Source organism: Oncorhynchus kisutch, linkage group LG5 (assembly GCF_002021735.2).
Source record: "Oncorhynchus kisutch isolate 150728-3 linkage group LG5, Okis_V2, whole genome shotgun sequence".
NCBI lineage: Eukaryota > Metazoa > Chordata > Actinopteri > Salmoniformes > Salmonidae > Oncorhynchus > Oncorhynchus kisutch.
Genome location: NC_034178.2, coordinates 43,268,729 through 43,296,228, shown reverse-complemented (window position 1 = coordinate 43,296,228; position 27,500 = coordinate 43,268,729). Strand labels below are relative to the sequence as shown.

The 27,500-nt window shown below is 46.2% G+C and overlaps 1 protein-coding gene across 1 annotated transcript in view; it reads left to right on the top strand.

The window, feature by feature from the left end:
- LOC109880045 (forkhead box protein P2-like) overlaps window positions 1-26,022 on the top strand; it is a 30,062-nt gene extending 4,040 nt beyond the window's left edge. Inside the window, exons 2-4 of the mRNA XM_031823898.1 lie at window positions 19,880-20,067; window positions 23,921-24,006; window positions 25,940-26,022. Coding sequence (XP_031679758.1) covers window positions 19,880-20,067; window positions 23,921-24,006; window positions 25,940-26,022 — 357 coding nt within the window. The remainder of the gene's footprint in view (window positions 1-19,879; window positions 20,068-23,920; window positions 24,007-25,939) is intronic.
- The last annotated feature ends 1,478 nt before the right edge of the window (window positions 26,023-27,500 follow it).

Here is a 27,500-nt window from a genome sequence, read left to right as displayed (position 1 = left end):
GACAGTACAGACACGCCCACACAGGCCCACAGACAGAACAGACACACCCATACAGCCCCACAGACAGTACAGACACGCCCACACAGGCCCACGAACTGTACAGACACGCCCACACAGGCCCACAGACAGAACAGACACGCCCACACAGGCCCACAGACAGAACAGACACGCCCAAACAGGCCCACGAACTGTACAGACACGCCCACACAGCCCCACAGACAGTACAGACACACCCATACAGCCCCACAGACAGTACAGACACGCCCACACAGGCCCACGAACTGTACAGACACGCCCACACAGGCCCACAGACAGAACAGACACGCCCACACAGGCCCACAGACAGAACAGACACGCCCAAACAGGCCCACGAACTGTACAGACACGCCCACACAGCCCCACAGACAGTACAGACACACCCACACAGGCCCACGAACTGTACAGACACGCCCACACAGGCCCACGAACTGTACAGACACACCCACACAGGCCCACGAACTGTACAGACATACTCCCTCTCCTGTACATGCTTAATAGACTGCAGCTATTAAAAGTGTGGAAATAGAGCAAAAATTGCTGTAGAGCCAGGGCTAGAACAGACAGTGCATTTAACACACACACACACACACACACACACACACACACACACACACACACACACACACACACACACACACACACACACACACACACACACATATATATACACATATACACACACATATAGACACACACACACACACGCACGCACACACACACACACACACACACACACACACACACACACACACACACACACACACACACACACACACACACATATACACACACATATAGACACACACACACACACTTACGCACACACACACACACACTAAACACACACACACACACACACACACACACACACACACACACACACACACACACACACACACACACACACACACACACACACACACACACACACACACACACGTCCAGGGCTTGAACAGAGAGTAGATTTAATAAGGAAGTATTTCTCTAGGCCACTATGAATTGCAGTGGGAAGATCTGACAGACTGGATGGTAATATGCTGTCTCTCTGGGAATGAGACGGTTAAGGACTCACACAGCTCATTTTACTCTTAACGAGGAGAGAGACGTTGGGGGTGAAACACACTTGTGTAAGGCCACTTTACCTCTGCTTTTAAAACCACAGAGTTTAACACGACTCTCCCACTTAATTAAACACACTGTCTCCTAGTCTATATCAGCAAATCAGCCACTTTAACACACACACACACACACAGAGACACACACTATTTTCAGCAATCAGAGACCATATCAGTCATCGGAACATTACATTTCATCTCTCCATGGAGACTTTGTATTGTGAGTGGTATTGTGTGTGTGTGTGTGTGTGTACTTATGTGGGTGTATATATGTGTGTGTGTGTGTATGTATGTGTGTGTGTGTATATATGTGTGTGTGTGTATATATGTGTGTGTGTGTATGTATGTGTGTGTGTGTGTATGTATGTGTGTGTGTATATATGTATGTGTGTGTGTATATATATGTGTGTGTGTATATATGTATGTGTGTGTGTGTGTTTTAACCTTTAAGTTTCCTCTAACCTTTAATTACTCCACAGCTGATCTGGCTCTTTCTTGGTGTGTTAGTCAAGTCAAGGTCACAGTAATAGGCTGGCGAGGTGAGTGGCTCTCTTAATGCTGCAGAGCCACTGAATCAAATCATTAAAAAGACCTTAATTATCACTTAATTATTCCCACAATTCTCCAGCTTCAGCCTAGCGTGTGTGTGTGTGTGTGTGTGTGTGTGTGTGTGTGTGTGTGTGTGTGTGTGTGTGTGTGTGTGTGTGTGAGTGTGTGTGCGACCGTGCGTGCATGCGTGTGTGTGCGAGCGTGTGTGTGCGTGTGTGTGGCCAGCCAGTGACGCGGAGAAGAGAGATTAACTCCACCTTTGGAGTGTGAAAAGAAGGAGGGACTTAGAATAAAGGAGAGAAATACACACACACACACACACACTCCCCTGTTGTAGAGACAGGCGGTCAGAGCACGGAGCTTCCTGGTTAAACGACTGATTACTTAGTCAAACAAACAGAAACAGGCTGTGGTTAGTCATTAATAACAGTAACAGTATGGCTCCTTCTTACAATATGGCTCCTTCTTATCACCTGATCTGAAACACGGGATGGTTGAAAACAATATGGGTTCACTTTCTACTTCACTAGACTAGATGTTCACATCAGACTATACAGATACACCCGTTGATTCTCCAACAAAATGGCCGCTGCAGAACACCTGTCCCACCACCCCCATCCCACACGTACACACACCCCTCTGCTCAGACTGTTACCTCAGTGATAAGTCAGGCAGCCCATAAATAACATGGGTCTGTCTAACATCTGTCTCTAGTGCTCTGGCGACGCCCTTGACATGCCAGGTACTGTAGGGCACCAAGATTTACGGGACGCCTCAAACCTCACTACACCCCCCCCTTGCCCTGTATATACACCCGCCCACCTCCTGTCCAGGTGTTTCAGGTGAACATTAATAACTATTTTGAAAGGAAGTTCAAACCGACGGCTATGAGCGTCTCTCCATGGCTTCGGCAGCACATCTCCCCTAGAGGGACAGAACACTCCTGTTGGGTCATGCTACTGCATCTCTCTAACTCATTCACCCTTTTACCACGTAAGAGTCAACCTTTTATCTAGAAGGACGTGTGTGTGTGTATCTGATCATGCTAGTGGGTTTCTCTACACCCCCCCCCGTTTAGAAGGCACTTCCAGCAGCTTCCCTGCACACATTATATACTTATACACCTTTTGCATAACAGGTATCGTGTACCTGCTTTAGTTGCTGGGAAAACTTGTTGTCTGGTAGTTTGTCTGTAAAGCTTGTCTCGCTCAGAGGCACGACAATGACGCACGGCCTTCATGGAGATGCAGAAGAGAGAGAGAGCAAAAGAAATCGTGTACACCATATATCACACATGCACACACACGCACAACGCCTCACTCTCACTGCTCTCTGTTATGCTTTGTGTTTCTGCAGCTAGGCCTAAGGTTTTCTTTCACAGCAGGCTTTTGAAGATTGAAATGTTGTTGACTCAATTGTCTTCCCTTTTCTCTTCCCNAAACAACCTCTCTAATTACCCCTCCACTCTCTGGAAACGACATGGTTGTGTCTCTCTCCTCCCCCCCCCTCTCTTTCTCCTCCCCCTCTCATCCTCTTCTCCTCCCTTCGTTCTGTGTCTCACTGTGGCAAAGGTTGACCTCTGTCAGTCTCTGACTTTTATGGTGCTGTGTGTCTGTCATACAGATCTGTCATACAGATACACACAGACACACACACACACACAAACACACAGGCTTTAGTCATATACCAGACCAGATCGCACATAGTGCATTCTCTCTATCTCCTTCTTCTACCAATCCCCCTCGCTGATTCCTCCTGTCTGTAATTTGTCTCTCTGTCCATGTCCTCTCTTTCCCCCTGTCCCTTCCGTCCTCTCTCTCCGGTCTCTCTGAAAGGGAACGTGTGTCTTTGTCTAGGTTTGAGAGTGGAGCCTGGATGTGTTAGCTGTCTCATCCCCCTCTCCACCTCCGCTCCTACTAATCTACCTCGCATCTCTCTCTTTTAAATTAACATGCAACGCCAAGGGAAGAAAGAAGAAGAGAGAGGAGAGGGAAAAATACATTTAATAACTGGCTGACTTCAAACTGCCTGGCTTTTCACTCTCTCCCCTATTCACAGGACAATGAAAGGGAAGAAATCATTCAGAGGGAGAGACAAAGCCGAATGAAAATATAATTCCACATTGTGAGCGTCTTTTGTTAGGGCCCGTCAAACCGCTAATGGCGCCCCTTTTGTTTTCTCCCTGGCGCTGGCGGTGGCGAGGTATAGCCGACGCACTGCGCTTCTGTAATCACACCGCTTTGTGATATTAGATTATAGTGGCAATTAACAGCATCAAACCTTAACAACTCAGCTTTCAGCCCCAGTCACACACTACACACACACATGAACGGACACACACACAAACACACACATTTTCAGACTTGCCACCAGTGCGTCCGGCAACACACAGAAAGGTGCTATAACTACAGTAATAATTGCGCCAGCAACCTGAAAATGTCAATGAGCATGTGTATAAAATAGAATGTATGGGTTGTTAGGGGGAGAGACTGTGTGTGTGTGTGTTTGACAGGAGGAGAGAATGGGATGCACAAGAGCAATTAATTACAGGTTTTCATTTTCCAGCCAAGAGTGACGAGCAGCACCGGCAGCGCTGGCAGATTAAACTGCTGTGACACCAAGCGTACATTACCCCTTCCTCACCCTCACCTCACCCTTCCTCACCCTCACCTGTTCCTCACCTTCTCACCCTTCCTCACCCTCACCTGCTTCTCACCCTCACCTCACCCTTCCTCACCCTCACCTGCACCTCACCCTCACCTTCTCACCCCCATCTCACCCTTCCTCACCCTCACCTGCTCACCCCCATCTCACCCTTCCTCACCCTCACCTGCTTCTCACCCCATCTCACCCTTCCTCACCTCACCTGCTCACCCCCACCTCACCCTCACCTGCTCCTCACCCTCACCTTCTCACCCCCATCTCACCCTTCCTCACCCTCACCTGCTCACCTCACCCTCACCTGCTCCTCACCCATGCCGCCTCACCTGCTCACCCCCACCTCACCCTTCCTCACCCTCACCTGCTCCTCACCCACGCCGCCTCACCTGCTCACCCCCACCTCACCCCCCCTCACACTATCATTTGCCCTCCTAATGCCCAGGTCCCAGTTGATTGTGTGTTGTGTGTTGTTATGTCACTGTGATCCTCTCTGTGTGGATGTCAGATAAACAATAAGGGGTCACTCTCCCTCTACAGACACACAGAAAGACAGGTCGATAGACGCAGATCTCTTGGCACCCACCCTTGTTGTACCTGTCTACCCTTGTTCCCTTTACCCCTTACCTTCACCCTCCCTCTCAGTCTCCCCCTCTCCCCTCCTCTCCCTGAGTGTGTTGTGATATGGATGGCTTGTTTGATCACGATATGGCAGTTTACAATAAGGGATTGGACAGGGCCCGACACACAGGCTGCAGCTGATAACACAGGGAGGGAGGGAGGGTGTTAGTATTTATGGCCAATCTTGTTTACAAAGTCAAATCAGCCCTTTACAGATTTAATTTACCACTGACAGCTCTTCCTCTTTGTCTCTCTGTTTATCTCTCTCTCTCCCTCCATCTCTCCCCTGCCGCCCCTCAGGCAGCGAATAAATAGACTGCTCAGGGAGACGCGCAGCCATGCAGCGCTGCCAAACAGATGACTGCCAATATCAGAATGAGAGAGTGAGAAAGAGAGAGAAACAGAGAGACGGAAGAACAGAACTAGAGACAAGGAGAGAGAGAGAAACAGACAGAGCGAGGGGGAGAGAGGTAGAGAGAGAGGGAAACAGACAGAGCGAGGAGGAGAGAGGCAGAGAGAGAGGGAACAGACAGAGCGAGGAGGAGAGAGGCAGAGAGAGAGGGAAACAGACAGAGTGAGGGGGAGAGAGGTAGAGAGAGAGGGAAACAGACAGAGCGAGGGGGAGAGAGGCAGAGAGAGAGAGGGAAACAGACCGAGCGAGGAGGAGAGAGGCAGAGAGAGAGGGAAACAGACAGAGCGAGGAGGAGAGAGAGGGAAACAGAGGGAGCGAGGGGGAGAGAGGTAGAGAGAGAGAGGGAAACAGACAGATGGAGGGGGAGAGAGGCAGAGAGAGAGGGAAACAGACAGAGCGAGGAGGAGAGAGGCAGAGAGAGAGGGAAAACAGACAGAGCGAGGGGGAGAGAGGCAGAGAGAGAGGGAAACAGACAGAGCGAGAAGGAGAGAGGCAGAGAGAGAGGGAAACAGACAGAGCGAGGAGGAGAGAGGCAGCGAGAGAGGGAAACAGACAGAGCGAGGAGGAGAGAGGCAGAGAGAGAGGGAAACAGACAGCGAGGAGGAGAGAGGCAGAGAGAGAGGGAAACAGACAGAGCGAGGGGGAGAGAGGCAGAGAGAGAGGGAAACAGACAGAGCGAGGAGGAGAGAGGCAGAGAGAGAGGGAAACAGACAGAGCGAGGAGGAGAGAGGCAGAGAGAGAGAGGGAAACAGACAGAGCGAGGAGGAGAGAGGCAGAGAGAGAGGGAAACAGACAGAGCGAGGGGGAGAGAGGCAGAGAGAGAGGGAAACAGACAGAGCGAGAAGGAGAGAGGCAGAGAGAGAGGGAAACAGACAGAGCGAGGAGGAGAGAGGCAGCGAGAGAGGGAAACAGACAGAGCGAGGAGGAGAGAGGCAGAGAGAGAGGGAAACAGACAGCGAGGAGGAGAGAGGCAGAGAGAGAGGGAACAGACAGAGCGAGGGGGAGAGAGGCAGAGAGAGAGGGAAACAGACAGAGCGAGGAGGAGAGAGGCAGAGAGAGAGGGAAACAGACAGAGCGAGGAGGAGAGAGGCAGAGAGAGAGAGGGAAACAGACAGAGCGAGGAGGAGAGAGGCAGCGAGAGAGGGAAACAGACAGAGCGAGGGGGAGAGAGGCAGAGAGAGAGGGAACAGACAGAGCAAGGGGGAGAGAGGCAGTGAGAGAGGGAAACAGACAGAGCGAGGAGGAGAGAGGCAGAGAGAGAGGGAAACAGACAGAGCGAGGAGGAGAGAGGCAGCGAGAGAGGGAAACAGAGAGAGCGAGGAGGAGAGAGGCAGAGAGAGAGGGAAACAGACAGAGCGAGGAGGAGAGAGGCAGAGAGAGAGGGAAACAGACAGAGCGAGGAGGAGAGAGGCAGAGAGAGAGGGAACAGACAGAGTGAGGGGGAGAGAGGCAGAGAGAGAGGGTAACAGACAGAGCGAGGGGGAGAGAGGTAGAGAGAGAGGGAACAGACAGAGCGAGGGGGAGAGAGGCAGAGAGAGAGGGAACAGACAGAGCGAGGGGGAGAGAGGCAGAGAGAGAGGGAAACAGACAGAGCGAGGGGGAGAGAGGCAGAGAGAGAGGGAAACAGACAGAGCGAGGAGGAGAGAGGCAGAGAGAGAGGGAACAGACAGAGCGAGGATGAGAGAGGCAGAGAGAGAGGGAACAGACAGAGCGAGGGGGAGAGAGGCAGAGAGAGAGGGAAACAGACAGAGCGAGGGGGAGAGAGGCAGAGAGAGAGGGAAACAGACAAAGCGAGGGGGAGAGAGGTAGAGAGAGAGGGAAACAGACAGAGCGAGGAGGAGAGAGGCAGAGAGAGAGGGAAACAGACAGAGCGAGGGGGAGAGAGGTAGAGAGAGAGGGAAACAGACAGAGCGAGGGGGAGAGAGGCAGAGAGAGAGAGGGAAACAGACAGAGCGAGGGGGAGAGAGACAGAGCGAGGGGGAGTTAGGCAGAGAGAGAGGGAACAGACAGAGCGAGGGGGTGAGAGGCAGAGAGAGAGGGAAACAGACAGAGCGAGGAGGAGAGAGGCAGAGAGAGAGGGAAACAGACAGAGCGAGGGGGAGAGAGGCAGAGAGAGAGGGAAACAGACAGAGCGAGGAGGAGAGCGGCAGCGAGAGAGAGAAACAAACAGAGCGAGGGGAGAGAGGCAGAGAGAGAAAAGCTGTGTTTTTCCACGTGGGGATTTGAGATTAATGTCCATATACGGGAGGTTCTAACCCAGGGTCGTATATCTCTGTTAAAGCAGCCATCTCTTCCTAACAGGCCTTATTTGTATTGAGCACAGAGTATTATTTCTATTGAGCTGTGGGCTGTAAAGGAAGAGGTTATCATCTCTCTCTTTCACTTCATCTCTCATGAAAGAGGATCATAGCTCACCTGCTGGGTATCAGCTGTAAAAGTGCCTGGAAGAACCTTTTGGGTTGCCACACTGGGTTGCCAAAACCCCTCTGAAAAGGGTTTTTCAAGGAACTTCTGTGTGAAGGTTGAAACCCGGAACCTTTTTGTGATGGGAAGGGCTCAATTTAAACCATTTTAATAATATATTAGGGGGTAGCAGCCTATCATTGGAGGGGTGGCTTATGTCATTCCTGTTCACCATGTTAAGTTGGCTAAATTAAAATCTTCCTTGAACATTTATGCATATTACATATTCTACTATATTAATAATATTAACATGGCTGATTACACACAGTAATAAAGTGGTAACTATTCCAACTTCGGGATTTGCATAGGCTCTTGAGGAACTCATACACCTCTTTTAGACTCATTAAAGCTACAAAACTATCAGTGTTCAACCTTAACACGGGATGACAATACAACAGAACAGATGAACAGGAATGACATGGACTCTAACAGGTGGCCCATAGAGATATATATATGAAAGCCACGCCCCTACTAAGCCACACCTCCACTCCAGGGTTCCTCCAGGAAGGTTGCTACATTGAACAATTAAAGGTTCCTCCAAGAACCCCGCAATTAACCAAAGGTGTAAATATGAACATTTGACTAGCAATGGTTCCTTGAGGAATTCCAGGGTTCCTGAAGTCACCACGAATTCTAAGAGTGTAGGACTCAACAACAGCATGGACTTCTCTTGCTCTCTCTTTTAATCTGTCTATTTCTATCTGTCTCAGTCTTTCTCCTTCACTCTCTCTCTCTCTCTCTCTCTTTCCCTCTCTTCTCTCCCCTCTTCTCTCCCCTCTTCTCTCTCTCTGTGGGCTGACTGTGGAGTTTACTTGATGGCTGTGAAATCTGTAGTGTTCAAGGCAAATTCACTGACTGAGGAGGAAAGCACTTAATCATCAGGTGGATGTGTGTGTGTACCATGCAGTACGTGCTTGTATGTGTGTTCAATCGACAGGTGGATGCTGTTTGCGTTAGCTCCTGGCCAGAGGATATCACCAATGCTTTCTGTTACCCTGTCAGTGGTGTGTTATTCTCTGAGCGGTTAGTTTGTCTCCATTCAGTCACAGTATGTTTGTAATCAGATTAGCATTGCGCCGTATCTGCTATCCCGATGCATCACTGCACGCTGCCAAATCTGTGTGTGTGTGTGTGTGTTTAGAATCTGCTAGCGCGGCACATCACCCGTTGCTGCCAAATGTGTCTGTGTCCCAGCCTGCCTCCAGCCTTTCCCCAGATAACATCTGATCTGATTGTTTGTTGTGCCTTTCTGCTCTCAAAGACCTGATTGTGTGGATGGAGACTCATAATCATCTGTTTATTGGAGCAGATAAGACTTTATATTCCATAGGGAGATTACATCGCTAGGTTTTATCTCTCTTCGATTTCACACACACAGTGCCAACTTTATCACGATGCCAGCAGTGTGTGTCACAGTGTCAAGGATGTGTGTGTGTGTTTGTGCGTGTGTGCTTGTGTGCACATACATGTGAGTGTGCGTGCTATATATGCAACTCTCTGTGGTCCACTCCTTCTAGGTGCCAATGTCCATGGCTATGTTGACCCCCCAGATGATCAGTCCTCAACAGATGCAGCAGATCCTGTCCCCTCCTCAGCTACAGGCCCTGCTGCAACAACAACAGGCCCTTATGCTTCAGCAGGTAACACACACACACACTCCTTCCTGGGCTCAGTCCCAGCCCAGCATGTCTAGATGTGTCTATGTTGAGGTGCTGACACTGGTTGTGATTGTATCCTCTGGCACACACACACACACACAGTCTCACACTTGCCAATTCTATAAAGCCTGTTTAGTCCTCGAGCACCTCCCCATCAGTGAGCATAGCCAAACACTTACAAATGCTTATTTTAGCAATGTAACACTCAGCCACACACACACTTCGCAGCCAGCGAGAGCTTATGTTAGCCGTCTTTGGGCACCAGTTAACATGTCCTGGTTGTTGGTTGGTGAGGGGTGTGTGATGAGGTGCAATGATCTGGGTGTGTGTTGGAGTCGGGAGTGTGTTTGTTCTGTTTGGTTCGGCATGGCAACCACTCTTACCTGGCAGGCAACATCTCAAGTCTGTCAAATATTTAACACACATCACACACATAACACACAATCACACACCCACACATACAACACAACTGTCAAATATTTAACACAATGCTGTCATTGCTAGCACCAAACACGCCCCCGACCTTCTCACCTCACACACCTTCGCAAATTAGTCCACATACACACTCACAAAAATATACATACACACACCACATGCAAATACACACACTCTAAAATGAGTTGTTTGGTTGACACAACTGCTGGGTTGTTTGGTTGACCCAACTGCTGGGCTGTTTGGTTGACCCAACTGCTGGGTTGTTTGGTTGACCCAACTGATGGGTTGTTTGGTTGACACAACTGCTGGGTTGTTTGGTTGACACAACTGGTGGGTTGTTTGGTTGACACAACTGCTGGGTTGTTTGGTTGAACCAACTGCTGGGTTGTTTGGTTGAACCAACTGCTGGGTTGTTTGGTTGACACAACTGCTGGGTTGTTTGGTTTAACCAACTGCTGGGTTGTTTGGTTGACACAACTGGTGGGTTGTTTGGTTGACACAACTGCTGGGTTGTTTGGTTGAACCAACTGCTGGGTTGTTTGGTTGAACCAACTGCTGGGTTGTTTGGTTGACCCAACTGCTGGGTTGTTTGGTTGACCCAACTGCTGGGTTGTTTGTTTGACCCAACTGGTGGGTTGTTTGGTTGAACCAACTGCTGGGTTGTTTGGTTGAACCAACTGCTGGGTTGCAGGTGTTGGGTCACTTAGTTGGGTTATTTTCTTTAAAAACTGCTGGGTTATTGAGATGTGGGACGCCCATGAGTGTAAATGTAATTACTGTTCATAATGTTCTGTTGCATAGTTATGAAATATTAAGGTCGATCATTTACATTTTTGTAGCTTCAATGACGCTTACAGAAGTGTATGAGTTCCCTTAAAGCCTATGTCAGTCCCATTGTTGGGATACAATAAGTTTGAATACTATAAGGGCACAAGGTGAGACCCAAATGCAGACACAGGAGGCAGATGGTTGAGCTCCAATATTTATTATGACAAAAGGGCTAGACAAAGGCAGGTCAGGGACAGGCGAGAGTTCATTAACCAGGTCAGAGTCCAAACAGTACCAGGCGATAGGCAGGCTCGAGGTCAGGACAGGCAGAGTGGTCAGGCAGGCGGATTTGGCGTCAGGACATGCAAGGATCAAAACCAGAAGGGCTAGGGCCAGGAGGGCTAAGGCCAGGAGGGCTAGGGCCAGGAGGGCTAGGGCCAGGAGGGTTAGAGCCAGGAGGGCTAAGGCCAGGAAGGCTAGGGCCAGGAGGGCTAGGGCCAGGAGGGCTAAGGCCAGGAGGGCTAGGGCCAGGAGGGCTAGGGCCAGGAGGGTTAGAGCCAGGAGGGCTAAGGCCAGGAAGGCTAGGGCCAGGAAGGCTAGGGCCAGGAGGGCTAAGGCCAGGAGGGTTAGAGCCAGGAGGGCTAAGGCCAGGAAGGCTAGGGCCAGGAAGGCTAGGGCCAGGAGGGCTAGGGCCAGGAGGGTTAGAGCCAGGAGGGCTAGGGCCAGGAGGGCTAAGGCCAGGAGGGCTAGGGCCAGGAGGGTTAGAGCCAGAAGGGCTAGGGCCAGGAAGGCTAAGGCCAGGAGGGCTAGGGCCAGGAGGGCTAGGGCCAGGAGGGTTAGAGCCAGAAGGGCTAGGGCCAGGAGGGCTAAGGCCAGGAGGGCTAGGGCCAGGAGGGTTAGAGCCAGGAGGGCTAAGGCCAGGAAGGCTAGGGCCAGGAGGGCTAGGGCCAGGAGGGCTAAGGCCAGGAGGGCTAGGGCCAGGAGGACTAGGAAAAAACAGAGACTGGGGAAAATAGGAGCTAGGAAAAACGCTGGTTGACTTGGCAAAACAAGATGAACTGGTACAGAGAGACAGGAAACACAGGGATAAATACACCAGGGACTAATGGGGAAAACAGGTGACACCTGGAGGTGGGTGGAGACAATCACAAAGACAGGTGAAACAGATCAGGGCATGACAAATACTTTATTATAATAAGTAATCAATCATCATAATATAATATAATAATATGTACAAAAATATTCACACCCCTTGACTTTTTCTACATTTTGTTACGTTACATCCTTATTCTAAAATGGATTACGTACTTTTTTCCCCTCATCAATCTACACACAATACCCCATAATGACAAAGTGAAAACTTTAGATTTTTTTTTAAAGCCTCCTGTTTCCATTGATCATCCTTGAGATGTTTCTTCAACTTGATTGGAGTCCACCTGTGGTAAACTCAATTGATTGGACATGATTTGGAAAGGCACACAGCTGTCTATATAAGGTCCCAAAGTTGACAGGGCATCTCAGAGCAAAAACCAAGCCATGAGGTCGAAGGAATTGTCTGTAGAGCTCCAAGATAGCATTGTGTCGAGGCACAGATCTGGGGAAGGGTACCAAAACATTTCTGCAGCATTGAAGGTCCCCAAGAACACAGTGGCCTCCATCATTCTTAAATGGAAGAAGTTTGGAGCCTAGAGAACCTAGAGCTCGCTGCCCGGCCAAACTGACCTATCAGGGGAGAAGGGCCTTGGTCAGGGATGTGACCAAGAACCCGATGGTCACTCTGACAGAGCTCCAGAGTTCTTCTGTGGAAATGGGAGAGGCTTCCAGAAGGACAACCATCTCTGCAGCACACCACCAATCAGGCCTTTATGGTAGAGTTGCCAGACGGAAGGCACTCCTCAGTAAAAGGCACATGACAGCCCACTTGGAGTTTGCCAAAAGGCACCTAAAGGACTCTCAGACCATGAGAAACAAGATTCTCTGGTCTGATGAAACCAAGCTTGAAGTATTTGGCCTGAATGCCAAGTGTCACGTCTAGAGGAAACCTAGCACCATTCTTATGGTGAAGCATGGTGGTGGCAGCATCATGCTGTGGTGATGTTTTTCAGTGGCAGGGACTGGGAGACTAGTCAGGATCGAGATATTCTTGATGAAAACCTGCTCCAGAGAGCTCATAACCACAGACTGGGGAAAATACTTTGTTGAGACAAATGGTAGAAACTCCCCAAATGCAGGTGTGCCAAGCTTGTAGCGTCATACTCAAGGCAGCCTCTAGTCTTCTTGGGTATGACGCTGCAAGCTTGGCACACCTGCATTTGGGGAGTTTCTCCCAATTTTCTCAACAAGGTACTGAGTAAAGGGTCTGAATATGTATGTGATATTTCAGGTTTTTATTTTTAATACATTTGCAAAAATGTCCAAAAACCTGTTTTTGCTTTGTCATTATGGGGTATTGTGTGTAGATTGAAGAGGATTGTATTTTATTCATTCTAAAATAAGGCTGAAACGTAACAACATGTGGAAAAAGTCAAGGTGTCTGAATACTTTCAGAATGGACTGTACACCCACTTCCTCTCCTGTACGTGTTGAATGGGCAGCTATTAAAAGTGTGTAGCGAGAACAGTAGTTCTGACAGAGCCAGGGCTACAACAGATACATTGAACACACACACATATGTCCAGGGCTTGAACAGACAGTAGATTTAATAAGGAATTGTTTCTTTAGGCCATTATAAATAGCAGGGGGAAGATCTGACAAAATGGATGGTAATGGAAATATGCTGTCTCTCTGGGAATGAGATGGTTAAGGAGAGCTTGCACAGGTCTTTTTACTCTAACGAGGAGAGAGGCGGTGGGGGTGAAACACTTACACACACACACACGCTCACACACACGCTTGTGTAAGGCCATTTTACCTCTGCTTTTAAAACCACTTGAGTTTAACACAACTCTCCCACTTAATTAACCATACCATGACTGCCACCTAGTCTATATCAGCAAATCAGCCACAAATCAGCACACACACACACACACACACACACACACACACACACACACACACACACACACACCACATGCAGCAATCACAGACCACATCAGTCATTGGATCATTACATTTCATATCCCCATGGAGACTTTGCACTGTGTGTGTGTGTGTGTGTGTGTGTGTGGGGTGTTTTAACCTTGACTTTTCCTTTAACCTTTAATTACACCACAGCTGATCTGGTTTCTTTTTCGGTGTGTTAGTCAAGGCAAGGTCACGGTAATAGGCTGGTAATAGGCTGGCAAGGTGAGTGGCTCTCTTAATGCTACAGAGCCACTGAATCACATCATAAAAAATACCTTAATTATCACTTAATTATTCTTACAACTCTCCAGCACCAGCCTAGCTTGTGTGTGCATGCGTGTGTGTGTGTGTGTGTGTGTGTGTGTGTGTGTGTGTGTGTGTGTGTGTGTGTGTGTGTGTGTGTGTGTGTGTGTGTGTGTGTGTGTGTGTGTGTGTGTGTGTGTGTGTGTGTGTGTGTGTGTGCATGTGTGTGTGTGTCTGTGTGTGCATGCGTGTGTGTGTCTGTGTGTGCATGCGTGTGTGTGTGTGTGTGTGTGTCTGTGAAAGGGAGGCAGCCACTGACTTGGAGAGGAGAGATTAACTCTGCCTATGAAGTATGGAAAGACAGGGAGGTGGGACAGAGGGAAACATGGAGGGACAAAGAGGGACAAAGAATAAATAAGAGAAATGGACAGAATCAGAGGAATAGAAAGAGAAACACATATTCCCCTGTTGTTGCAACAGGCTGTCAGAGCACAGGGAGATGCTTATCCTCATGGAGTGTCCTTGGTAAATGATTGATTAGTTGTTCAGACAAACAGAAACAGGCTGTGTCTCATCAGTAGTAACAATACCAGCCAGTAGAAGTCCAATGTGGCTCCCTGTTATTGTCTTCCCTCATCTTCTCTGATCTGAAACACAGGCTGGTTGAAACCATATGACTTTACGTTTAACAGTTACTAGGCGAGTTGTTCACTTCAGACTATAAAGATCAACAAGATTTCATAGCTTCCTTTCAAAATGTGACGTGTTATGGATGAACGTCTATTTAATTCTGCGTGGTTACAGGATTAAACAGAAACAACTCGCAGGTTAACAGTTTAGGCATGAACTCTGAGTGGTTAAGGTTAGGGCTATGGTTCGGGGAAGCCTTAAAACCAAATAATGAAAAACGATGCGCAAGGACCATCAAGTATCATCAGTGTTCTCACGGCTTGCTAGAGCATTGTGAACGGCTGTGGCGCAGTGGTGTCAGCAACGCTCTCCGAGCATCTCGAGTTCACTGCCAGTGTTGGGCGGTGTTTTTTTGTTTCATTTTAGCGCTGAGGATATATCGCTCTCAGGACCTTTTCAAACAATGACATCAACGTTTATTTCTAGCGATCAGGCTGATACACCTTGATTCTCCTTCAAAATGGCCACATCAGAACATGTCCCTCCTCCCCCAACCCGATAAGCAAGCAGCCCATAAATAACATTGTGTCTCTGGTGCTATGGCGACGCCTTTTCCATGCCAGCTACTGTAGGGCACCGAGATTTACGGGGCTGTCCAGGTGTTTCAGGTGAACATTAAATAACTATTTTTAAAGGAAGAAAGTCAAACAAAAACAGCTACGTGTGTCTCTCCATGGCTTCAGCAACACATCTGGGGGACAGAACACTCCTGTTGGGTCATGTTGGCACATCTGTCCCTAGAGGGACAGAACACTCCTGTTGGGTCATGTTGGCACTTCTGTCCCTAGAGGGACAGAACACTCCTGTTGGGTCATGTTTGCACATCTGTCCCTAGAGGGACAGAACACTCCTGTTGGGTCATGTTGGCACATCTGTCCCTAGAGGGACAGAACACTCCTGTTGGGTCATGTTTGCACATCTGTCCCTAGAGGGACAGAACACTCCTGTTGGGTCATGTTGGCACATCTGTCCCTAGAGGGACAGAACACTCCTGTTGGGTCATGTTTGAACATCTGTCCCTAGAGGGACAGAACACTCCTGTTGGGTCATGTTTGCACTTCTCTCCCTAGAGGGACAGAACACTCCTGTTGGGTCATGTTTGCACTTCTCTCCCTAGAGGGACAGAACACTCCTGTTGGGTCATGTTTGAACATCTGTCCCTAGAGGGACAGAACACTCCTGTTGGGTCATGTTTGCACTTCTCTCCCTAGAGGGACAGAACACTCCTGTTGGGTCATGTTGGCACATCTGTCCCTAGAGGGACAGAACACTCCTGTTGGGTCATGTTGGCACATCTGTCCCTAGAGGGACAGAACACTCCTGTTGGGTCATGTTTGCACTTCTCTCCCTAGAGGGACAGAACACTCCTGTTGGGTCATGTTTGCACATCTGTCCCTAGAGGGACAGAACACTCCTGTTGGGTTATGTTGGCACATCTGTCCCTAGAGGGACAGAACACTCCTGTTGGGTCATGTTGGCACATCTGTCCCTAGAGGGACAGAACACTCCTGTTGGGTCATGTTTGCACATCTGTCCCTAGAGGGACAGAACACTCCTGTTGGGTCATGTTTGCACATCTGTCCCTAGAGGGACAGAACACTCCTGTTGGGTCATGTTTGCACTTCTCTCCCTAGAGGGACAGAACACTCCTATTGGGTCATGTTTGCACATCTGTCCCTAGAGGGACAGAACACTCCTGTTGGGTCATGTTTGCACTTCTCTCCCTAGAGGGACAGAACACTCCTGTTGGGTCATGTTTGCACATCTGCCCCTAGAGGGACAGAACACACCTGTTGGGTCATGTTTGCACTTCTCTCCCTAGAGGGACAGAACACTCCTTTTGGGTCATGTTTGCACTTCTCTCCCTAGAGGGACAGAACACTCCTGTTGGGTTATGTTGGCACATCTGTCCCTAGAGGGACAGAACACTCCTGTTGGGTCATGTTGGCACATCTGTCCCTAGAGGGACAGAACACTCCTGTTGGGTCATGTTTGCACATCTGTCCCTAGAGGGACAGAACACTCCTGTTGGGTCATGTTTGCACATCTGTCCCTAGAGGGACAGAACACTCCTGTTGGGTCATGTTTGCACTTCTCTCCCTAGAGGGACAGAATACTCCTATTGGGTCATGTTGGCACATCTCTCCCTAGAGGGACAGAACACTCCTGTTGGGTCATGTTTGCACTTCTCTCTAACTCCTTCATCCTTTTACCACGTGAGAATCAACATTTATCTAGAAAGACGTGTGTATTTGCTAACTGGTTTATCTACCTCTTTTACCTTGTGATAATGCTTCTCCAGCAGGTTCACTCCCTGCACACATTATACACCTATACACATTATACACCTATGCACATTATACACCTATACACATTATACACCTATACACATTATACACCTATACACATTATACACTTATACACATTATACACCTATACACATTATACACATTATACACCTATACACATTATACACCTATACACATTATACACCTATACACATATACCTACATTATACACCTATACACATTATACACCTATACACATTATACACCTATACACATTATACACTTATACACATTATACACCTATACACATTATACACCTATACACATTATACACTTATACACATTATACACCTATACACATTATACACATTATACACCTATACACATTATACACTTATACACATTATACACCTATACACATTATACACATTATACACATTATACACCTATACACATTATACACCTATACACATTATACACCTATACACATTATACACCTATACACATTATAAACACTATACACATTATACACCTATACACATTATACACCTATACACATTATACACCTATACACATTATACACATTATACACCTATACACATTATACACTTATACACATTATACACCTATACACATTATACACTTATACACATTATACACCTATACACATTATACACCTATACACATTATACACCTATACATATTATACACCTATACACATTATACACCTATACACATTATACACTATACACATTATACACCTATACACATTATACACCTATACACATTATAAACATTATACACTTATACACATTATACACATTATACACCTATACATATTATACACCTATACACATTATACACCTATACACATTATACACTTATACACATTATACACCTATACACATTATAAACATTATACACGTATACACATTATACACCTATACACATTATACACATTATACACCTATACACATTATACACCTATACACATTATACACCTATACATATTATACACCTATACACATTATACACCTATACACATTATACACTTATACACATTATACACCTATACACATTATAAACATTATACATTATACACCTATACACATTATACACCTATACACATTATACACTTATACACATTATACACATTATACACCTATACACATTATACACATTATACACATTATACACCTATACACATTATACACCTATACACATTATAAACATTATACACATTATACACCTATACATATTATACACCTATACATATTATACACCTATACATATTATACACCTATACATATTATACACCTATACACATTATACACCTATACACATTATACACCTATACATATTATACACCTATACATATTATACACCTATACATATTATACACCTATACACATTATACACCTATACACATTATACACTTATACACATTATACACCTATACATATTATACACCTATACATATTATACACCTATACATATTATACATCTATACATATTATACACCTATACACATTATACACCTATACACATTATACACCTATACACATTATACACCTATACACATTATACACCTATACACATTATACACTTATACATATTATACACCTATACATATTATACACCTATACACATTATACACCTATACATATTATACACCTATACATATTATACACCTATACATATTATACACCTATACATATTATACACCTATACACATTATACACCTATACATATTATACACCTATACATATTATACACCTATACATATTATACACCTATACATATTATAAACCTATACATATTATACACCTATACACATTATACACCTATACACATTATAAACATTATACACATTATACACCTATACATATTATACACCTATACATATTATACACCTATACACATTATACACCTATACACATTATACACCTATACATATTATACACCTATACATATTATACACCTATACACATTATACACCTATACACATTATACACCTATACACATTATAAACATTATACACATTATACACTTATACACATTATACACCTATACACATTATACACCTATACATATTATACACCTATACATATTATACACCTATACATATTATACACCTATACACATTATACACTTATACACATTATACACTTATACACATTATACACCTATACACATTATACACCTATACACATTATACACATTATACACATTATACACTTATACACATTATACACCTATACACATTATACACCTATACACATTATACACATTATACACATTATACACTTATACACATTATACACCTATACATATTATACACCTATACACATTATACACCTATACACATTATACACATTATACACATTATACACTTATACACATTATACACTTATACACATTATACACCTATACACATTATACACCTATACACATTATACACATTATACACATTATACACTTATACACATTATACACCTATACACATTATACACCTATACACATTATACACATTATACACATTATACACTTATACACATTATACACCTATACATATTATACACCTATACACATTATACACCTATACACATTATACACATTATACACTTATACACATTATACACTTATACACATTATACACCTATACATATTATACACCTATACATATTACAATAACATGTTGTCTACCTGCTTTAGTTGTTGTGGAAACTGATTTTACATCACATAAACACACACGCCTTCTCAGTCTTACTGCTCTCTATTGTACCTTGTGTTATTGCAGCTAGGCCTGGGGTTTGCTGTCACAGGAGGCTTTTGATCAATTTCCCTCCCCTTTTCCCTCTTTCCTCCCCTCCCCAGCTACAGGAGTACTATAAGAAGCAGCAGGAGCAGCTGCATCTTCAGCTTCTGACTCAGCAGCAGCAGCAGGCTGGGAAGCAGGCAGCCAAAGAGGTGAGACCCCTACTGAGTAGTGTTATCAAGTGCACTCACAAGCACACGCGTACACAGCTGAAGTGGCCAACACGTGAGTTAGGGGGCCCAAGGAGGTGAGCGTTTGCACTGGGGCAGCGTGTTCACCTCTTCTACTCGATCTCCTGTCCTCTTATCCTATCATTCTCTCCTTTCCTCCTGCTGTCCTCTTATTGTATTTCTGTGTTGTGTACTCTGCGTTTCCAAACAGGGATTATGGTAGTGATGGAATATGGCTTTACATTTCTCTCTGCTAACACACCATGCCAAACCCTACTCACAGAGAGCTCTGTCTTAATGCAGGATAAGTATGCATTTACATGGCATGTAAATGCGTGTGTGTGTGTGTGTGTGTGTGTGTGTGTGTGTGTGTGTGTGTGTGTGTGTGTGTGTGTGTGTGTGTGTGTGTGTGAAGCATGAAGTAAAATCCTGTTGTAGCCTCACTATAAGAGGGGTCTGACACTTTTTATAGTCAATGAACCCCCGCAGTCGGTGAGAACAGTGCCAACACACACCTCCGCAAGGTTTAATCACACTAACAGGGATCATGGGGGATCAAGTAGCATCACAACACGTAACAACAAAGAGCATCCACATCAATCACACCAGATTACTGTCATAGAGGTTATGTTGGGAGGGTGGTGTTGGTTCAATTCTGATTCTCTGTAATAATGGTATGGGTATAGTAATGCATTTTATTTTGCATCAAACAACACAACATTTTCAGTCACCTCCTTGTCTGAAGGACAAGTGGATTAACAGGTTAATGTCAAGCCCTGCATGTTGTTTTTTTTCAAAAGTGTCATAGAATGTAGACCTACATTGAACACCACACATTGGCTGCTACTGTAGGCTGAATGATAGAACAGCTATTTCCAAGCGGGTACTAGAGGTTGACCAATTATGATTTTTCAACGCTGATACCGATTATTGGAGGACCAAAAAAGCCAATACTGATTAATCGGCTAATTTTATTTATTTATTTGTAATAATGACAATTACAACAATACTGAATGAACACTTTTATTTTTACCTAATATAACACATCAATAACAATCAATTTAGCCTCAAATAAATAATTAAACATGTACAGTTTGGTTTAAATAATACAAAAACAAAGTGTTGGAGAAGAAAGTAAAAGTGCAATATGTGCCATGTAAAAAAGCTAACGTTTAAGTTCCTTGCTCAGAACATGAGAACATATGAAAGCTGGTGGTTCCTTTAAACATGAGTCTTCAATATTCCCAGGTAAGAAGTTTTAGGTTGTAGTTATTATAGGAATTATAGGACTATTTCTCTCTCTACCATTTGTATTTCATATACCTTTGACTATTGGATGTTCTTATAGGCACTTTAGTATTGCCAGTGTAACAGTATATAGCTTCCGTTCCCTCTCCTCGCCCCTACCTAGGCTCGAACCAGGAACACATCGACAACAGCCACACTCAAAGCATCGTTACCCATCACTCCACAAAAGCCGCAGCCCTTGCAGAGCAAGGGGAACAACTACTTCAAGGTCTCAGAGCGAGTGACGTCACCGATTGAAATGCTATTAGCGCACACCCTGCTAACTAGCTAGCCATTTCACATTGGTTACACCAGCCTAATCTCGGGTGTTGATAGGTTTGAAGTCATAAACAGCTAAATGCTTGAAGCACAGGGAAGAGCTGCTGGCAAACACACTGAAGTGCTGTTTGAATGAATGCTTGCTGCTGCCTACCACCGCTCAGTCAGACTGCTCTATCAAATATCAAATCATAGACTTAATTATAGCATAATAACACACAGAAATACGAGCCATAGGTCATTAATATGGTCAAATCCGGAAACTATCATTTAGAAAAAAAATGTTTATTCTTTCAGTGAAATACGGAACCGTTCCGTATTTTATCTTAACGGGTGGCATCCATAAATCTAAATATTCCTGTTACATTGAACAACCTTCAATGTTATGTCATAATTACGTACATTTCTGGCAAATTAGTTCGCAAAGAGCCAGGCGGCCCAAACTGTTGCATATACCCTTACTCTGCGTGCAATGAACGAAAGAGAAGTGACACAATTTCCCTAGTTTAATATTGCCTGCTAATCTGGATTTCTTTTAACTAAATATGCAGGTTTAAAAATATATACTTCTGTGTATTGATTTTAAGCAAGGAATTTATGTTTATGGTTAGGTACATTCGTGCAACGATTGTGCTTTTTTTTCGCAAATGCGCTTTTGTTAAATCATCCCCAATTAGGCGAAGTTGGCTGTCTTTGTTAGGAAAATATAGTCTTCACACAGTTCACAACGAGCCAGGCGGCCCAAACTGCTGCATATACCCTGACTCTGTTGCAAGAGAAGTGACACAATTTACCTAGTTAAAATAAATGAATGTTAGCAGGCAATATTAACTAAATATGCAGGTTTAAAAATATATACTTGTGTATTGATTTTAAGAAAGGCGTTGATGTTTATGGTTAGGTACAGTGCTTTTTCCGCGAATGCGCTTGTTAAATCACCCGTTTGGCGAAGTAGGCTATGATTCAATGATAAATTTACAGGCACCGCATCGATAATATGCAACGCAGAACAAGCTAGATAAACTAGTAATATCATCAACCATGTGTAGTTAACTAGTGATTATGTTAAGACTGATTGTTTTTATAAGATAAGTTTAATGCTAGCTAACACCTTACCGTGGCTCCTTGCTGCACTCGCATAACAGCCTGCCACACTGTCTCCTCGTGGAGTGCAATGTAATCAGCCATGAAATGCAGATTACCGAATGTTATGAAAACCTGAAATCGGCCCTAATTAATCGGCCATTCTGATTAATCGGTCAACCTCTAGCAGGTGCAGCCCCAATATTCACAGTAAACTCGCGCTGGAAGTTGCACAGAATTTTCACATCGTTCAAGTTTCTGCTCAGAAGACCCGAAATTTGCTGAGTGAATTTTTTGAGGGATCATTGGTTATCAGTTGTCAGAGGTGTCTAAGACAACAATAATATAGTGATTTTATCACAAACACACACACTCTCACACATACAAACACACACACTCCACATACAAACACACACTCGTCATCCAATTTCAGAAAGTAGAGGAGGGATGTGACAGTAACAGAGGAAAGGAGAAGTGAGAGAGAAAGAGAAACGTGAGAGAGAAAGAGGGAGAGAGAAGTGAGAGAGAAAGAAGGAGAAAAGAGCAGGTAGGAAACAGAGACAGGCTTCTAGAGAGCTCATGGACTCCAGAGACCATTGTGGGAATTGCACGAGGAGGTTCGCCCTAGATCATCCCTCCTTTCTCCCTCCCGCCATTCTTTCCTCCTCTCTCATCCCTGTTCCCCCTCTCCCTGTGGACCCTCTCCCCCCTCGCCTACAGCGGTCAGCCAACTCAACCGTGCCCAAAGCAAACCAGTTGTGGTTGACTTGCATGTAGAGACCGTGTCTGATGCTGTTTCTTCTTTTTTCCTTCTCCTGTCCGAGTCTCCGGTTTTGTTTTCCTGTAACAACCAGACAAGTGCAAACACTGGTCACAAACACTCTTCCACACACACACACACACACACACACACACACACACACACACACACACACACACACACACACACACACACACACACACACACACACACACACACACACACACACACACACACACACACACACACACACACACACACACCACACACACACACACCACAGTTGATGTGTGATGGTTCACCATACCCACTGTTGTGGACATGCATCATCTCCTGTGTTCAGCTAAAGCTAAGCCTGCTGTACAGTCTAACTCAATGCCTTACAGTCATCAACAGTCCAACTCAGACATATTGATATTCCTCCAGAACCGCAATACTGCTTGTTTACTTCGCTAGCTGGTGGTTAATTGAATGGTTAATGACATTGATTGGTCTGAGTCTCCATTCACCTGGTGTCCCAGGACTGAGAGGAAGAAGGACAAGCAGCAGGGCTGTGGACCTCCAGGCCTGGCGGTCCTCAACCTACTAGTTAGTTTGGGTATGGCAGGTAGGTTACACAGGTCTATGTAGGTCACCTGCTTATCAAGTGCCCAGGAAATCGAGGTTAGGTCACATGTGTCAAACTCATTCCACAGAGGGCAGAGTGTCTGCTTTTTGCTGCACCCTTGTACTTGATTGATGAATTAAGGTCAATAATTAGTAAGGAACTCCCCTCACTTGGTTGTCTAGGTCTTAATTGAAAGGAAAAAACAAAAACCTGCAGACACTTAGGGGAAGGGCAGTGGTATTCAAACTTTTTCAACAGGGACCCCTATTTTACCGCCATCATTTCTCACGACTCCACCCCAACCCAAATGTATATCAACAAATAATATCATTTTAATCTCTCAAAATGAATAGAAACCAATAAATACATAAACATTGTTTTATTTTATTGTCTTCCTCAAAGAAATTGGCATATTGTCCCATACAATGATCTGTACTCTTATTAAAAACATGTTGGCGACCCCCACTGCAGCTGTGGTCCCACCCCGACACTGGCCTAGGGGATAGGGGAAGTGCCTAGGGGATAGGGGAAGTGCCTAGGAGATAGGGGAAGTGCCTAGGGGATAGGGGAAGTGCCTAGGGGATAGGGGAAGTGTCTAGGGGATAGGGGAAGTGCCTAGGGGATAGGGGAAGTGTCTAGGGGATAGGGGAAGTGTCTAGGGGATAGGGGAAGTGCCTAGGGGATAGGGGAAGTGTCTAGGGGATAGGGGAAGTGCCTAAGGGATAGGGGAAGTGTCTAGGGGATAGGGGAAGTGTCGGAAGTGCCTAGGGGATAGGGGAAGTGTCTAGGGGATAGGGGAAGTGTCTAGGGGATAGGGGAAGTGCCTAGGGGATAGGGGAAGGGGATAGGGGAAGTGCCTAGGGGATAGGGGAAGTGTCTAGGGGATACGGGAAGTGCCTAGGGGATAGGGGAAGTGCCTAGGGGATAGGGGAAGTGTCTATGGTATAGGGGAAGTGCCTAGGGGATAGGGGAAGTGTCTAGGGGATAGGGGAAGTGTCGGAAGTGCCGAGGGGATAGGGGAAGTGTCTAGGGGATAGGGGAAGTGCCTAGGGGATAGGGGAAGGGGATAGGGGAAGTGCCTAGGGGATAGGGGAAGTGTCTAGGGGATAGGGGAAGTGCCTAGGGGATAGGGGAAGTGCCTAGGGGATAGGGGAAGTGCCTAGGGGATAGGGGAAGTGTCTAAGGGATAGGGGAAGTGTCTAGGGGATAGGCACCCCCTATGTACTGTAGTACACAGATGAGACCTTAATTAGTCGTTTATGATATTTATTCTTATTAGTAGTTCTAATAATAATGGATAAATCAGATGGATGGAAAGATGTGATTAAATGAGGAAAAGCTCTGTGTTCGCTTTTGGTCATTCACCAGAAGGAGAGAGGGAGAGAGGGAGGGATGGAGAGAGAGGGGGAGAGGGAGGGGTGGAGAGAGAGGGGGGAGAGAGGGGGAGAGAGAGGGATGGAGAGAGATGGAGGGATGGAGAGAGGGGTATGGAGAGAGAGGGATGGAGGGATGGAGAGAGAGCGAGGGATGGAAGGATGGAGAGAGAGGGGGATGGAGAGAGAGGGGGAGAGAGAGAGAGGGGATGGAGAGAGAGAGATGGAGAGAGAGGGGGATGGAGAGAGAGAGAGAGAGGGATGGAGAGAGAGAGAGATGGGGATGGAGAGAGAGAGAGAGGGATGGAGAGAGAGGGGGATGGAGAGAGAGGGATGGAGAGAGAGAGATGGAGAGAGAGGGGGATGGAGAGAGAGGGATGGAGAGAGAGGGGGATGGAGAGAGAGAGGGATGGAGAGAGAAAGATGGAGAAAGAGAGTAGGATTTTTTTTTTTAAATACAAATCTCCCCTGTGCCTTTTTGAGTGTTTGTGCATCGATGACTGTGACTTTTTGACCTCTTCTCTATTCTCTGATTGTTCCACTCGCTCTTTTCTGTGTAGAAGTGATGCTGGAAGAGTGTGTGTTTGCGTACGTGTTTGTGAGTGGTGCATTGGGCTGGTCAGAAGTCAGCTTGATGAAGTGACTCTGTCTGTCACACTAGCCATTTGGGACCGTGTGTGTGTGTGTGTGTATGTTGTGTGTGTGCGCGCGTGTGTGTGTGTGACTGGCAGGCTCAGACAGTGTGTGATGTGCTCATAAATCACATTGACAGCCTGTTACTGCGCTAGCTTTGGCCACTCAGCCGCGGCTAATGTAAACAGAACACACACACAATGTGTTAAAGAACCACTACCATGTCTCTGGAGAGAGAGGGTGAGATAGAGGGAGGGACGGGGTAGAGGAGGGACATGAAACGGACAGACAGGACCAGGGAGGAGAAGAGATGGACCAAGAGAGAGTGAAAGTGTTGAACAGTGCTAGAGAGCTTGAAACAGCAAGAGCTACAGACAAGGCCTAGAGTTTTTCCTGATCATGACCAAATGACTGAAATAGGAAAAACTCCGGCCCTAGTTACATGGTCAATATTCTGTACCTAGCTGTAGACACTGAAGTGTATTTGGCTTGGTGCGGGTCTATGAGAAGGTTGTTGAGTGTGCAGTTGTGACAGATGTCAAGAGAACATGCGGTGGAACATTGTAACCGGCAGATCAGATGTATTTTTCTTCTCTTCCCTCTCTGGGAAAAAATGCCTGTAGTGCTGACATAGTGACCCTCTGCCTGCCTCCCTAAACACACACGCACACCCTACCTCCCCAGATGCCCATTCTGGAAGGAAGTGACCTCGGTGGCATTCCTGTGAGTTCCTCCTCTCTCTTCAAAGACTTGTTGGTTACCACTCGCTCTCCAATAGAAAAACGTATATTTAGTTTATTTTTCCACCCCTCCGCTCTCTCTGTCTCTCTCTCTCTCTCTCTCTCTCTCTCTCTCTCTCTCTCGCTCTCTCCTCGCTCTCTCTCTCTCTCTCCTCTCGCTCTCTCTCTCTCTCTCCTCTCTCTCTCTCTCTCTCGCTCTCTCCTCTCTCTCCTCTCTCTCTCTCTCTCTCTCTCTCTCTCCTCTCCTCTCTTCTCTCTCCTCTCTTCCACTCTCTCTCTCTCTCTGGCCCATTCACCTCCTCCCTCCCCCCTTCACTCCCCCACCCTCCCTCTCCCTCCACCCCTCAGCTCCTCCACCCCTTCACTCTCCCTCCACCCTCCACCCTTCACTCCTCCTCCACCCTTCACTCCTGCATCCACCCTTCACCTCTCCCTCCACCCCTTCACCTCCTGCCTCCACCTCTTCACCTCCTCCCTCCACCCCTTCACCTCCTGCTCCAACCCTTTACCTCCTGCCTCCACCCCTTCACCTCCTCCCTCCACCTTCACCTCCTGCCTCCACCCCTTCACCTCCTGCCTCCACCCATTCACCTCCTCCATCCACCCCTTCACCTCCTCCCTCCACCCCTTCACCTCCTGCCTCCACCCATTCACCTCCTGCCTCCACCCATTCACCTCCTCCCTCCACCCCTTCACCTCCTCCATCCCTTCCCTCCTTGCCTCCATCCCTTCACCTCCTCCCTCCACC